This window comes from Herpailurus yagouaroundi, unplaced genomic scaffold (assembly GCF_014898765.1).
Source record: "Herpailurus yagouaroundi ecotype Mexico unplaced genomic scaffold, PumYag 166, whole genome shotgun sequence".
Taxonomy (NCBI): Eukaryota; Metazoa; Chordata; class Mammalia; order Carnivora; family Felidae; genus Herpailurus; species Herpailurus yagouaroundi.
Genome location: NW_024412407.1, coordinates 18,028,395 through 18,042,634, shown reverse-complemented (window position 1 = coordinate 18,042,634; position 14,240 = coordinate 18,028,395). Strand labels below are relative to the sequence as shown.

At 38.1% G+C, this 14,240-nt stretch overlaps 1 protein-coding gene across 7 annotated transcripts in view; it reads right to left on the bottom strand.

The window, feature by feature from the left end:
• The window catches only part of DENND5B (DENN domain containing 5B), a 196,824-nt gene that overhangs the window by 78,946 nt on the left and 103,638 nt on the right, over positions 1-14,240 (bottom strand). For all 7 annotated transcript variants that reach the window (XM_040488503.1, XM_040488497.1, XM_040488500.1 and 4 more), the window contains one exon: positions 2,531-2,718. In XM_040488503.1, the coding sequence (XP_040344437.1) occupies positions 2,531-2,718 (188 nt within the window). The remainder of the gene's footprint in view (positions 1-2,530; positions 2,719-14,240) is intronic.

Sequence of the window (14,240 nt, the reverse complement as noted above, 5' to 3'; positions counted from 1 at the left end):
GTAAAGACAAGCAAGAATGGGAATAAGTGAAGTACCCTTCTCTGCAGTTCATCCCCAGTGCTGTATCCTTCTACCGTCACTTTCTCTACCCCACCCCCTGAAAAAACAATTTAACAAATGGCTACCTGTGCCTATCATTTTAGAACTATGGGGAAAGTAAGTGGGTGGTTAATTATAAGTCTATGTAGTTACATTAGTTAGCTAACAACTAAAATCATACCTTCTTAAAATAATCATTTTGCAAACTTATCATCTTCATAACTATTCTAAGAAGCCCTGTCACTATTTTTTTCCCATCACTATTTTTAACTATTATTTTATTTTATAGTTTTCAGGGAAAGGAGGGAGGAGGTATTACTAGTGAGTGCATTTAAGTCAATTTTAAAAATTGCTATTTTTATACCTACATCTTCCTCAAATTATGTGAAGTAGATTATTTATCTCATTGTAAAATGTTATAAGCACAAGGTGATCTGTGTGTATTTTTTTTACTCTAAAGATAAGCAAACTTAAAAATTCTGAGAGCTAATGCAGCAATGTCTGTGATTTTCTAAACTTTTAACTCGTTAAATCAATCCTCTTTAATAAATGTACATACCCATCTATTCATAGAGTAGAAGAGTATGAAATAATCTGGGTCAGCTGTTAGCATTTTCTTCCAAAATAATGATGTACTAACATATACTTTCTATACAGAAGCACTGCTATTTTCACAGCTGACCCAGGTTATTTCATATTATTCTACTCTACGAATAGATGGATATGTACATTTATTAAAGAGTATTGACTGGGGCGCCTGAGTGACTCAGTCAGTTGAGCATCTGACCTTGGCTCAGGTCATGATCTCACAGTTCTTGAGTTCGAGATCTGCACTGGGCTCTGTGCTGACGTTAGAAGCCTGGAGCCTGCTTCGGATTCTGTGTCTCCTTCTCTCTCTCTCTCTGCCCCTCCCCTGCTTGTGCTCTCTCTCACTTTCTCTGTCTTTCAAAAAACAAATAAATAAACTTAAAAACATATTGATTTAAAAAGTAAAAAGTTAGAAAATCAAAGTCACTGCTGCAAGAACTTTCAGAATTTTTATCTTTAGAGTCAGAAAATTTACACATATAGGGAGACAGAAAGATTTCCCCACTCCAAAAATATATAGTTGGCATTTAAAAACTCTCAATAATTATAACTCATGTAAAAATGGGAAGATAATATTTATATACCAAAACATACTGTCTTATAAAATATCACTTGATTAATATACAAACAGACCAGATACTCAACAAGAAACTAAAACATGTCACTATTTAAGTCCTTAAACTTAAATTGCATTTAAAATACATTTGGCTAATCTATTTCTTTTTCCTTGAAAATTTAAAGGATTACTTTTTGAACTGACAAGATACTTAGATTAATCTAATAAAAGAGAAAACAAGAGAGTTCAGGTAATAGAGAAAAGAGAGATAATGGGGAGGCAAAAGCAGAGAACATGCATAAGCTCAAAAGAGCAAGACAACTTTATAAGCATTTTATATGATACCAATCAAGCTATTTTTCCCTGAACAAAAATGTTAATTTTGGAAGGGAAATATTCATTGGAATAAAGTAAGCAATGGATGATTACAGGAATCATTAATGGGTATAACAGCTGTAGCTTAGTATGTTATTTTAAATTCACTTATTAAAATGAGAATCTCTATGGGAAATAAGAACAAATAAGAGCACAGCACAGCATGAAAGATCTTATTAAGAAAGATGCTAATTAAATAGCTAATAATATCATATAGTTAACTATTTAATGTTTTTTAATAGGCCATGGCACTCTCATCACTATTTCATTTCAAAGGTTTTACAGTCCAATTCCGAGTACCATTAACAACAGATAAAAACTACATTCAAAATACTTTCAAGAATTCCTAATTTTCTTAAACAACATCTGAAAATACAACACACAGAAAGCACAGTAACCTTAAGGTGGCCTAAAAGCTAGGGGTTAGAGTTTTTATCTCAATCACCTAGCCAAGCTGATATTTAGAAAAAAGCTGATAACTAGCTTAGGTCTGAAAACAAAGAATACTAAAGTATTTGATATTTCCATTATCTATAGTTTGCTGAAAGATGTTACTTTTCATTTGAAGGAAGTCAAGAATCAAATTCATCTCAATTAATGATGTGAAGATGTGAAAACCTGGGCTATTTTGTTTAAAAGTAGAATTTATAAAATAAATGAGGGGAAAAAGGAATTAAATGCTATTCGAATGATAAAGCAACTAGATAATGCTACTGTTGCTCCCTCCTCACAGATTTATCGCTGTGAAAACTTGCCACTGTCCTGTTTGAACCATGCTTACTTAACTAATGACTAGTCCCAGCAAGCATCAGGAGTCAGGATCTGCACTCTATGGTTCAGGCTCTACCTTAGCCCTACTTGGAAAATTCAGGACAGTCAGAGACACAGTTTAGACAAACACAATGCTAAGAAAAGTGGTCTTGACCTAAATCAACAAACAGCAAATGCTTCATCACCCATTATAAGTTTTACCTCTTGAGGAAGTTCTAGTTTAGAACGGTCAGTTCCTTCTTTTGACTGAAGGCCCATCAGATAAGGGACAGGAGCATCAAGAAAATGTAGCAGAGAAGCAGGGAGGATGGGCACATAAACATGCTGCCATTGAAATGGGAACAAAAGTGTGGTGATGCCTTCCGCCACAGTCATCAAGCGTTGATAATCTGCACAGAACAAGGAAAAAAGGAGGGGAAGATTCCAAATAAAAACATAATCACTGCATTAAGCTTGAAAATATTAATTTCCAGAATAGACTCTTGTTCTAATAAATAAAATGTTTCTTTATGATCATGCAGAAAATAGGTTTATCCCACTATAATTAAAGAGTTAAATGGTTTCACTTGAATGGTATTAAGGGGGTAGGAATAGGTGGGAAACCTTATCATATTTTTGCTTCTGAAATCACCAGTATGTAAATTTACATTCCCTTAAAATGTGAAGGAAACAAGAACTAACAGAATTGTTCTTGGCATGTCTCCTATTGAAAATGCATAAGAGGGGTGCCTGGGTGGCGCAGTCGGTTAAGCGTCCGACTTCAGCCAGGTCACAATCTCGCGGTCCGTGAGTTCGAGCCCCGCGTCGGGCTCTGGGCGGATGGCTCAGAGACTGGAGCCTGTTTCCGATTCTGTGTCTCCCTCTCTCTCTGCCCCTCCCCCGTTCATGCTCCGTCTCTCTCTGTCCCAAAAATAAATTAAAAAAAAAAAAAAAAAAAGAAAATGTATAAGAATATTGCTACTGATCACTTTTTGTATACATGCAGATCTATATAATCCCCAATTCAGAGGCTCTTTTTTTTCTTGTATGTATGATCATGGTGATGATGGCCTGTGGTTATCCTGATAATACTTATTTTAGCCTTCATTTCGTGGGTATAAGAAATCAAACAAATACATGCATTCATAATTATACGTCTTATATTTAACCCCCAACTACATAACTATCAAATCTAAAAACAAAGTGAAAGTTATCAGAAAATTAAAAGTTGGTTTTTGCCTGTGTTTTGTTTACATTAATTAATTTATCAAAACTAAAAACTACTTATAATATTAAAGTGCCCCCTCCTCATTTTAGATATAATTGACATATAATACTATTAGTTTTAGGTGTACACATAATAATTTATGTATATATTGCAAAATGATTACCACAGTAAGTCTGGTTAATATCCATTACCTCACATAGTTACAAATAAAGTGTCCTCTTAAACCACTCTGCCATGAATTACTTTATATATCCACTGTCTATAATCCCTACTTAAACCTTTAGAGGCAGATGTGTTTAGAATTCAGTTTTCTTTAAATTTATAAAGGTAATATTGTGCATATACCACATACATGAAATAGCCGGGGCAGGGCCCTGTAAAAAAACACATTAATATTTCTGCAGCAAACTTTGTGAGTGTCCTAGTAGGCAAGATAAAGAATTTAAAAAGGCCTGGTTCAGGTCTGGTTTTCTAATAAATGAGTTACAAAAAGAATCTTTGATTTTCTGAATTTTTTTGGATTTAAGAATTTAAAAATTAAGAGATATTATGGACTTGTAATTTTGCTCTCACAGAATTCATTAAGCACAAAAAGAGTAAAATCTGGGGAAGGAAGATTTTGAGGAGTCTTTTAAAAAAGGTTAAAGAAAATGACCAGATGCTATCTGGTTCATGTCTACCCAAAGAACACCTGTCCAAGCATAAACAGGATGTTTTCTGCTTAAAAGTCTTTCTCGTGTTGTTTTATAATTCGTATACAACTATCTTTAATAGTCTACAGTGGGTTTTTGGTAATGAATCATCAGCTATTCATAGCCTAAGTAAATTAGAAGTTTCCTTATTTGATTCACTATTAAGATGTAAATGTTAGGGGCGCCTGGGTGGCTCAGTTGGTTAAGCGTCTGACTTGGGCTCGGTCATGATGTCTCATGATGTCGTGGTTCGTGAATTCAAACCCCACATTGGGCTCTGTGCTGGCAGCTGAGAGCCTGGAGCCTGCTTCAGATTCTGTGACTCCTTCCAAAAAATAAACAAACATTTAAAAAAAGTTTTTAAAAAGATGTAAATTTTAGGTGAAAACCTGTTTATAGGAATATATATACATACGTATGTATATGTGTGTGTGTGTGTGTGTGTGTATGTGTGTATTTTTTTTTAATGTTTATTTATATTGAGAATTTGAGAGAGCACACAAGTGAGGGAGGGACAGAGAGAGAAGGAAAGAGAGAATCTCAATCAGGCTCCACATGTACAAAGCCCAACAAGGGGGCTCAATCTCATGACTGAGAGATCACAACCTGGGCATGATGCTTAACTGACCGAGCCACCCAGGTGCCCCTCAAAGGTATTTTTTAACAAATAAATGATTGCTGGAATAATACTATATAATTTTGCTGCATATCTACAACTTAAATAGACTTGATTAGATTTTGTCCAGAAGAGACTAAAGAACTTTTAATTTTTCAGTAGGAGAAAATGGTAACTACTCAGACAATAAACTGTGCACTCAAAAATCACACTTCTTGCATATTCATATATTCACTTAATTATCTGCATGGCCACATTATGAAGAAAATTCAAATACCCATTTACTAAGCTGTGGATACTGCTTATTACAGAGAATTTTTACCAACTGACTCATACTTACTATGTTTAAGTGTCCAGAACTTATATGGATCAGAACTACTGTTTGGAAACAATCAAATAAAACATTTTTTCCCCTCTTCTATATTAAAAATGTAAAGATTTTAATAGTGGAATATAATGCAAGTTTTCAAAGGCCTTTCATAGTAGGAAGGGACCTTCAGGAAGCTTCCACAGCTTTTTGGAAGTGACGATAGAATGAAAGCACAGGATGCCAGGGTGGTTCAGTCAGTTGAACGTCCAACTCTTGGTTTTGGCTCAGGTCATGATCCCAGGGTTGTGGGATTGAGGCCTGTGTCAGACTCCATGCTAAGCACAGAGCATGTTTGGGATTCTCTCTCTCTCTCCCTTTGCCCCTCTCCCCTACTTGTGCGCTCTCTCTCTAAAAATAAAAATTAAAAATTAAAAAAAAGAGAGAATGAAAGCACAATGTTGCTCTACCAGGAAGAGGTATTCCACATGTCACTCCTGAAGTCTGAGAAACACAGAGCTCATTGAAAACTTAAGAGAAAGAAAAAAATTAACTTCATAGTAATCTCATTCACATATTTTATGATTTGACTATGTTCAAAATGTACAGTATGTATTATATAGATGGACTATTAGAAAAATAACTTGATTGTTCTGGTGTATGTTTGCTAACTTTTAAAAACTGCTATTAGATTTATTGTGGGTTTCTATGGAGTTTTATGGTTCTAAAAATCGTGATCAAAATAAACTATTTTCAGGAGTTTTATTGGTATTGTTGATTAAAGATTAGTTTTCTAAGACAATTACTTCCTTAAAAAAAGTCTGTTTCAAACTTAGCTAACTTCTTAAAAAAAAAACCAAACATTAAAATCTAGATTTAAAAAAAGAATTACAGTTTTTACACATTAAATGGGAGAAAAATCTAAAATATCTTTAAGTAATTTATTTTTTTCTTTTTTTTAATATTTCTTAAAAAAAATTTTTTTTTAACGTTTATTTATTTTTGGGACAGAGAGAGACAGAGCATGAATGGGGGAGGGGCAGAGAGAGAGGGAGACACAGAATCGGAAGCAGGCTCCAGGCTCTGAGCCATCAGCCCAGAGCCCGACGCGGGGCTCGAACTCACGGACCGTGAGATCGTGACCCGAGCCGAAGTCGGACGCTCAACCGACTGAGCCACCCAGGCGCCCCTTTAAGTAATTTAAAGTAGGGGGATATTCTTCCTCCAATCCCTTACCCACCTCCAACTTATAAAAACCTTACTTAAGAATGTTTTTAAGGAAAAGGAGGAGTGAGAAGATCCATTCGGTTGAGAAATACTTAGTAGTAATCATTTATTCTGTCAATGCACTTCAGTTAAAAACTTCAGAAACACACCTGTTTTTGAACAAGTTGGGTTTACTACTTACTCCTTATGGAGAGGGAGAACACACACTATGGGGATCTGTGGAATGTCTTAGTAAGTAAGAGACAGGCTTTAGAGATAACGTATTACAGCATTTGGGCTGGGTTGGGACAATTTTAGGGAGGGTCTAAGGAAGTGGAGATTTGTTTTGGATTAGATACTGTCAGAAATCAAGGCAATTCTAGGAGCGCCTGAGTGGCTCAGCTGGTTGAGCACCTGACTCTTGATTTTGGCTTAGGTCATGATCCCAAGGTTGTAGGATCAAGTCCTGCATCAGGCTCAGTGCTTAGTAGGGAGCCTGCTTGGGATTCCCTCTTTCTCTCTTCCTCTCTCTCTCTCTCTCTCTGCCCCTCTCCCCTGCTTTCATGTGCACTCTCTCTCTCTAAAATTAAAAAAGAAAAAAATCAAGGCAGTTCTATGACAGGGTATCTCAATAAATCTGACCTATGGGGAATGCAGACTAAGGGGGGTGGCTAGAACTGTACTTGGTAAGAAAGTAGAACAGCAGCTACTAATTCAGCAAGAGAAGAGGACGTTTGGTATTTTGTGAGGTGCACAGTGATCTTGCTTGAAGTAGATGCTCCTGTGAGACTATTTATATGTTCTATAGAACAACAGGGCTCAGCTGTGAGCATGGGATCAGTTTGTACTTACAGTGAGCCCTAGTTTAAGAGCTAGATCAGTTCCTCGGTGTCAGGGCTACTTTAATATTTCTTTCTCAATTATAAGCCAGACATTGGTGAAAGGCTCAAGACTGTAAGCAGTCAGATCCTGTGTCAGTTACATATTTATTGCCTCTTAGTTCCAAATTCACTTAGTACATGGTCTAAGCATTTTCTTTTACAGTAAGCACAATGCTAAGCTTTGCCAGTAGAAAGTAATGCTGAGACACTGCAGGAAGGAGCTTCTCTTCCTAGTTCCACGGTACAACCACAGTGTTTTGTTTGTTTTTGCTCCTGTTGCACGGTTGATCCGCAGTGTGGATATGTGAAGACATCTGGTTGTATACTTCCCCAGCCACATGCCGAGTGGGAGTAGCCTCAATGATTGGGCCAGTAGTCATCTTTCCATGGCCCCCCTAACACAGATATCACATACCCAGATTTCATACCCACAGTGGTGTCCTGACAACTTCTGTGTGCCCACTCACCAGCTACAGCTCACTTGTACCTCAGAGGTTTGTTTTCCACTTGCCCAGTGACTGAGGATCAGCTCTGGACCAGGCAACCCATCGACCTTCTCCACTGGGCCGCAACTGCTCTTTCTTCAATGAACTACAAACCTTAGCCCTAGGAAATGGGTTACCCTCCAAGTTTGTCCTTCCTTGGGTATCTGTTAAGAGTTTTCTTCATATCTTTTTTTAAAATTTTGTTTAATGTTTATTATTGAGAGAGAGAGAGAGAGAGAGAGAGCGAGCGAGCATGAGCAGGAGAGGGGCAGAGAGAGAGGAAGACACAGAATCCAAAGTGGGCTCCAGGCTCTGAGCTGTCAGCACAAAGCCCAACGCAGGGCTTGAACTCACGAACCATGAGATCATGACCTGAGCCGAAGTTGGACGCTTAACCAACTGAGCCACCCAGGCGCCCCTCTTCACGTCTTTAAAGTCACTTTCTATTATAGCTTAGTCATTCTTCATATTACATTTCTCTGTTTAAAGTACAGATGTGGTTTAATCTGTTTCCTGATTGGACCTAGGCTGAAAGGTCCAGGGTTTTAAGCAGTCAAATCAAATGCCTAATAGTATGGCCACTTTTTTTTTTTTTTTTACTACTGGTAGGAAAAATGTTCAATCTTACAGAAAATAAATTCTTCTAGTAATGGCAAGTAGCACCCTGGGCTATTTTCTGGTTTGATTATGGAAAACTCTCACATGGAGAGTGAAAATCAATTATAGACTTTTCCCTCTTCTACCAGACACTGAAAGACTGATATAAATGGTTTATATTTCCTTCAGCACAATTCTCCCACTTGCTGTGGATATTCTATGTTTATTGTTTCCAGTTCTATGTTTTCTTCAAGACTGGCTGAAATGTCACATCCTTTTTAATAAGGCAATTACTTAGTGGAAACAAGACAATTCTTTTTAACTGAATCAAGAAATAAAAGAGCTTTCTTTTTTAGGTATGATTTGAGATATTTAAATATTTTAGGAAAATTATTTTTTCTTTGATACTCAAAGTGGTGAATGTGTAAAAGATATTATTTTCATATTTAAGACATCTGTCAGCATGGCATATAAGGCTCTTCATGATGTGTCCCTTTCCTACCTCATTTCTTACCACCACCCCACAGGCAGTCAAATAATTTGCCTATAGTTCATTCACTGAATCTAACATGTTTTCATAGGTTTCTGTGCCTCTGGATACACTTTTTCTCTGCCCAGGAAGTCCCTTTCCCCTGTAGTGTCTGGCTAAGTTCCACTTTTTCCTTAGGTAACAGTTCCTTTGCAAAGCCTTCCCTAAATACTTATCATTACTAGAGCCCCATCTACATGTTTCCACAGTACCCTAACTTTATTTCCATCAGAGTAATTATTCATCTCACTAAAACTATTACAATTCTATTATAATTACCTGTTTATGTGTCTGTCTTCCTTACTGTACCATCATCTGCCAGAGAACAATGACTGTATTTTTAATCTCACAATTTTCAGAACTTGGTATAGGGCCTACTACGTAGCGAGTGGTCAGTAAATGCATGTTAAGAAATTAATAGGTTGGGGTGCCTGGGTGGCTCAGTTGGTTAAGTGTCCAACTCTCAGTTTCAGCTCAGGTCATGATCTCATGGTTTTGTGAGTTCAAGCCTCATGTGGGGCTCTCTGCTGACAGTGCAGAGCCTGCTTGGGATTCTCAGTCTCTTCCTCTCTCTGACCCTCCCCTACTCGCCCTGTCTCTGTCTCTCTCAAAATGAATAAACTTAAAAAAAAATTAATATGCTAATATCTAAGGTAAGCAAAATAAAATAAAGCTATTTGGATATTTAAAAAATTATGCTTTACCACATTATACAGAATACACTGTCAAAAATTTGCCTCACAGTGGCTTATATGCAGACTTTGAGATGGCCCTGCCTCCACCATCTCAGCCCCTTTCTAACCAGTGTCATTGTTTTGTTTTTTTAAATTTTTTTTAAGGTTTATTTATTATTGAGAGACAGAGAGAGACAGAGCATGAGCATGGGAGAGGGAGAGAGAGGAGGAGACACAGAATCCGAAGCAGGCTTCAGGCTCCAGCTGTCAGCACAGAGCCTGACACAGGGCTCGAAGTCACAAACCGCAAGATCATGACCTGAGCTAAAATCGGACGCTTAACCGACTGAGCCCCCTAACCAGTCATTGTAAAGAACAAGGTCAGCCCCACTGGGACAGCTGAGGGGTCTGCAGTTAGACCTGAGGCAGAGGGCACAGGACATGGAGTGGCACCAGGCAGTTCCAGGGTTGGCTGGTGGCTCAGTGTTCCAGGGGGAGGCCATGTCTAATGAGATTTGCATACTGCAAAGTGCTGCCAATGGAGGTAATGAGGCTGGTAGTGTCCAGCACACCTTTGGTGAACATGATGATAGAGCTGGAAGATTACACACCTACAATCCTGGGTGCAGTGACTGGTTACCACTTGATGTCACCTGATGCTGGCTTTGAGGCCTCTAGCACATGCATAATTCGGCTCATCTCTCTGGCTCCAGAAATTCATCTCAGATACTGCCAACAATGTCCTACAATATTGCAAAATGAAGAGGACAGCCTCTGGAAGCTCTCAAAACAAGAGCAAGAATTACAAGTTTTCTTTCTTTTTATTTTAAGTAGGTTTTACACCCAGTGTGGAGCCCAACGAGGGGGCTTGAACTCATGACCCTGAGACCAAGACCTGAGGTAAGATCAAAAGTTGGATACCTAGGGGCGAATGGGTGGCTCAGTCAGTTAAGCGTCTGACTATGGCTGAGGTCATGATCTTGCAGTTCACAAGTTTGAGCCCTGTGTCAGGCTCTATATAGACAGCTCAGAGCCTGGAGCCTGCTTGAGATTGTGTCTCCCTCTTTCTCTGCCTCTCCTCTGTTCACACTTTCTCTTTCTCTCTCTCAAAAATAAATAAACATTAAAAAAAAAAAAAAAAGAGTTGGATGCCTAACCAACTGAGCCACCCAGGTGCCCCAAGGATTACAAGTTTTCTAACAAAAGAGAACCTGACGCTTGACCTCAGCAAGTATGGTTTCAAAGTGAAGAACCTGTGCCACACTTCACTTGAGCTAACCTAAACATGCTTGTTTGTCCCCTTGTCCCCACACTGACCTGTTTTCATAATAAACTATTATAACAGTAACAAAGATTGCCTAAAGCTCATGAAGATATTACAAAAGACAGAGTACAAATGCAAACCAATATGAAAAAGTTCAACCTCAAAAATTCAATGGGGAAAATGAACCACATTTTGCTTATCATGTTGACAAAGATTTGAAAGAAAATCACAATAAAGGTGTGGAGGAAAAAGTATTTTCACAAGTTGGTAGAGCTTTCTATTTGGCAGTATCTATCAAAAGCTTAAAAATATATAGATCAGGGACACCTGGGTGGCTCAGTAGGTTAAGCACCTGACTCTTGGTTTCAACTAAGGTCAGGATCTCACAGTTTGTGAGTTCAAGCCCTGCATCAGGCTCCACACTGACAGCAGAGAGCTTGATTAGGATTCTCTCTCTCTCTCTCTCTCTCTCTCTCTTTTCCTCCCCTGCTCGTGCTCTCCCTCTCTCTCAAAAGAAATAAATAAATTTAAAAAAACCCACTAAATTAAAAAAAGAATGGACTAAAATAATGACACATGGAATAAATTAAAAATATACACAGGGGCGCCTGGGTGGCTCAGTCGGTTGAGCGGCCGACTTCGGCTCAGGTCATGATCTCGCGGTCTGTGAGTTCGAGCCCCGCATCGGGCTCTGTGCTGACAGCTCAGAGCCTGGAGCCTGTTTCAGACTCTGTGTCTCCCTCTCTCTGACCCTCCCCGTTCATGCTCTGTCTCTCTCTGTCTCAAAAATAAATAAATGCTAAAAAAAAAAAAAAAATTAAAAAAAAATACATACAGATAAGATCATTTAACCTATCAGCTCCAATTCTAGGAATTTATCATTTAAGTGTACAAAAATATATGTACATAATATTTTATGTATAAAGTATCATTTATAACAGTAAATTATTTGTAATATCCTAAATATCTAGCAAGAGGAATCTGGTTAAAATAATTATGGCCAGTTATATAATGGGATATACTGGACCTATTAAAAGCACATCTATATTACTAACATAGAAAACCAAAGGGTGCTTGGCAGCAGCTAGGGATTAAAAACTTGCTGAAATTCTACTTCTGGGTATATGTCCAAAAGAACTAAAAGAAGAGACTTGAAGAGATATTTGCACATCTATGTTTTTAGTAGCATTACTCACAGTAGCTAAGAGATAAAGCAACTCAAGTGTCTGTCAATGGATAAATGGATAAATAAAATGTGGCATATACACCCACTGGAATATTATTTAACCTTAAAAAGGAAGGAAATTCTGACACATGCTAAAACATGGATGAACCCTAAGGTTCACTTACGTTGAGTGAAATAAGCCAGTCACAAAAAGACAAATGTTATGTGATTCTACTTATATGAGGTATTTAAAGTAGTCAATTCATAGAAATAGAAAGCAGAATGGTAGTTGCCAAGGGCTGGAAGGAGGGGGACATGGGGAAGGGAAGTGTCCAACAGGTATAAAGTTCCAGTGTTACAAGATGAAAAATTCTAGAGATTGACTGCATAACAATGTGCATATACTTAATCCTACTGAACTGTTCACTAAGAAATTAAGATGGTGAATTGTATGTGTTTCTTTTTTTTGAGAGTGAGAGCAAGCAGGGGAGGGGCAGAGAGAGAGGGAGAGAGAGAATCCCAAGCAGGCTTCATGCTGTCAGCACAGAGCCTGAGGAGGGGCCAAATCTCATGAACCATGAGATCGTGACCTGAGCCGAAATCAAGAGTTGGATGCTCAACTGACTGAGCCACTCAACTGACTGATGCTCAACTGACTATGCCCCAATTGTATGTGTGTTTCTTTAAACACAATTTTCTAAAAACTTGCTAAATCTAATCTATATAAAGATACTTTGTGGGCAAAAAAATCCACAAAAAAATGGGTAATTGATGAGAATAATCTGAATTTAACTGAAAAGGATTTTTTATTTGACACTGGATGATTTTTACAAAAATATACACGTGTCTCAAAGTCAAATAAGGTTTGCAAAATAGGTAATGAACCAAGGACTCATCAAGAATTGTGTTATTAAAAATTCTTATTTAATTCACAATTTTAAGTATAAAAAGTACATTAATCACAAGTAAGCCATGACACTCTTAGAGCCTCAAAAAATCATTGGCAATGGCTTGACATCAGGCATTTCTTTTAAACTTTTTTTTTTAAGTTTTTTTAATGTTTTATTTATTTTTTGAGAGAGACAGTGTGAGCAGGTGAGCAGCAGAGAGAGAGGAGAGCAGAGGATCCAAAGCAAGCTCCATGACAGGCTGAGAGCAGTAAGCCCCATGCAGGGCTTGAACCCATCAACTGTGAGATCATGACCTGAGCTGAACCTGAGTCGCTCAACCAACTGAGCCACTCCAGCACCCCTTAAATGTTTATTTATTTATTTTGAGAGAAAGAAAGAACGAGCACATGTGTGCATGGAGGAGAGGCAAAGAGAAAGCGAGAGAGGCTCCATGTCAGTTGCCAGCACAGTGCCTGATGCAGGGCTTGAACTCATAAAGTGTGAGGTCATGACCTGAGAGGAAACCAAGAGTCAGACACTTAACCAACTGAGCCACCCAGGCGCCCTGACATCAGGCATTTTTTAAAACAAATTATTTAAAATAAAAATATATGTATCTATTGGTAAGAATATAATTTTCTAATACCCATGACTACCCATGAAAAGTGAGATCTCTTATTGCTTCAACAGAAGATTAAGTATCTATGTATATAACTATGTACTTGAATTATTGAAAGTAGGTTAAATACAATTGGTAATTATTGGTAAAAGAGAAAACAGACCTGGATAACTTTCCTATTTTATATTATTAATAGTTAAATTATACCTAGCAGTTGTTATATTCTGTAGTAAGTAACACAATCAATCTTCATTTTAATTTTACTTCAGTGATCTTTTCCTTTTTTTAAAAAAAAAAATTTTTTTTTAACGTTTATTTACTTTTGAGACAGAGAGAGACAGAGCATGAACGGGGGAGGGGCAGAGAGAGAGGGAGACACAGAATCGGAAGCAGGCTCCAGGCTCCGAGCCATCAGCCAGAGCCCAACGCGGGGCTCGAACTCATGGACGGCGAGATCGTGACCTGAGCTGAAGTCGGACGCTTAACCGACTGAGCCACCCAGGAGCCCCAGTGATCTTTTTCAAACACTTCTACTTATGGCAGTATGGTGGACTAGAGCTCCTTTATCTATCTATCTATCTATCTATCTATCTATCTATCTATCTATCTACCTACCTACCTACCTACCTACCTGTCTATCATCTTACCTGTATATCTATCTTTTAAAAAATTTTTTATGTTGGGGCGCCTGGGTGGCGCAGTCGGTTGAGCGTCCGACTTCAGCCAGGTCACGATCTCGCGGTCCGTGAGTTCGAGCCCCCGCGTCGGGCTCTGGGCTG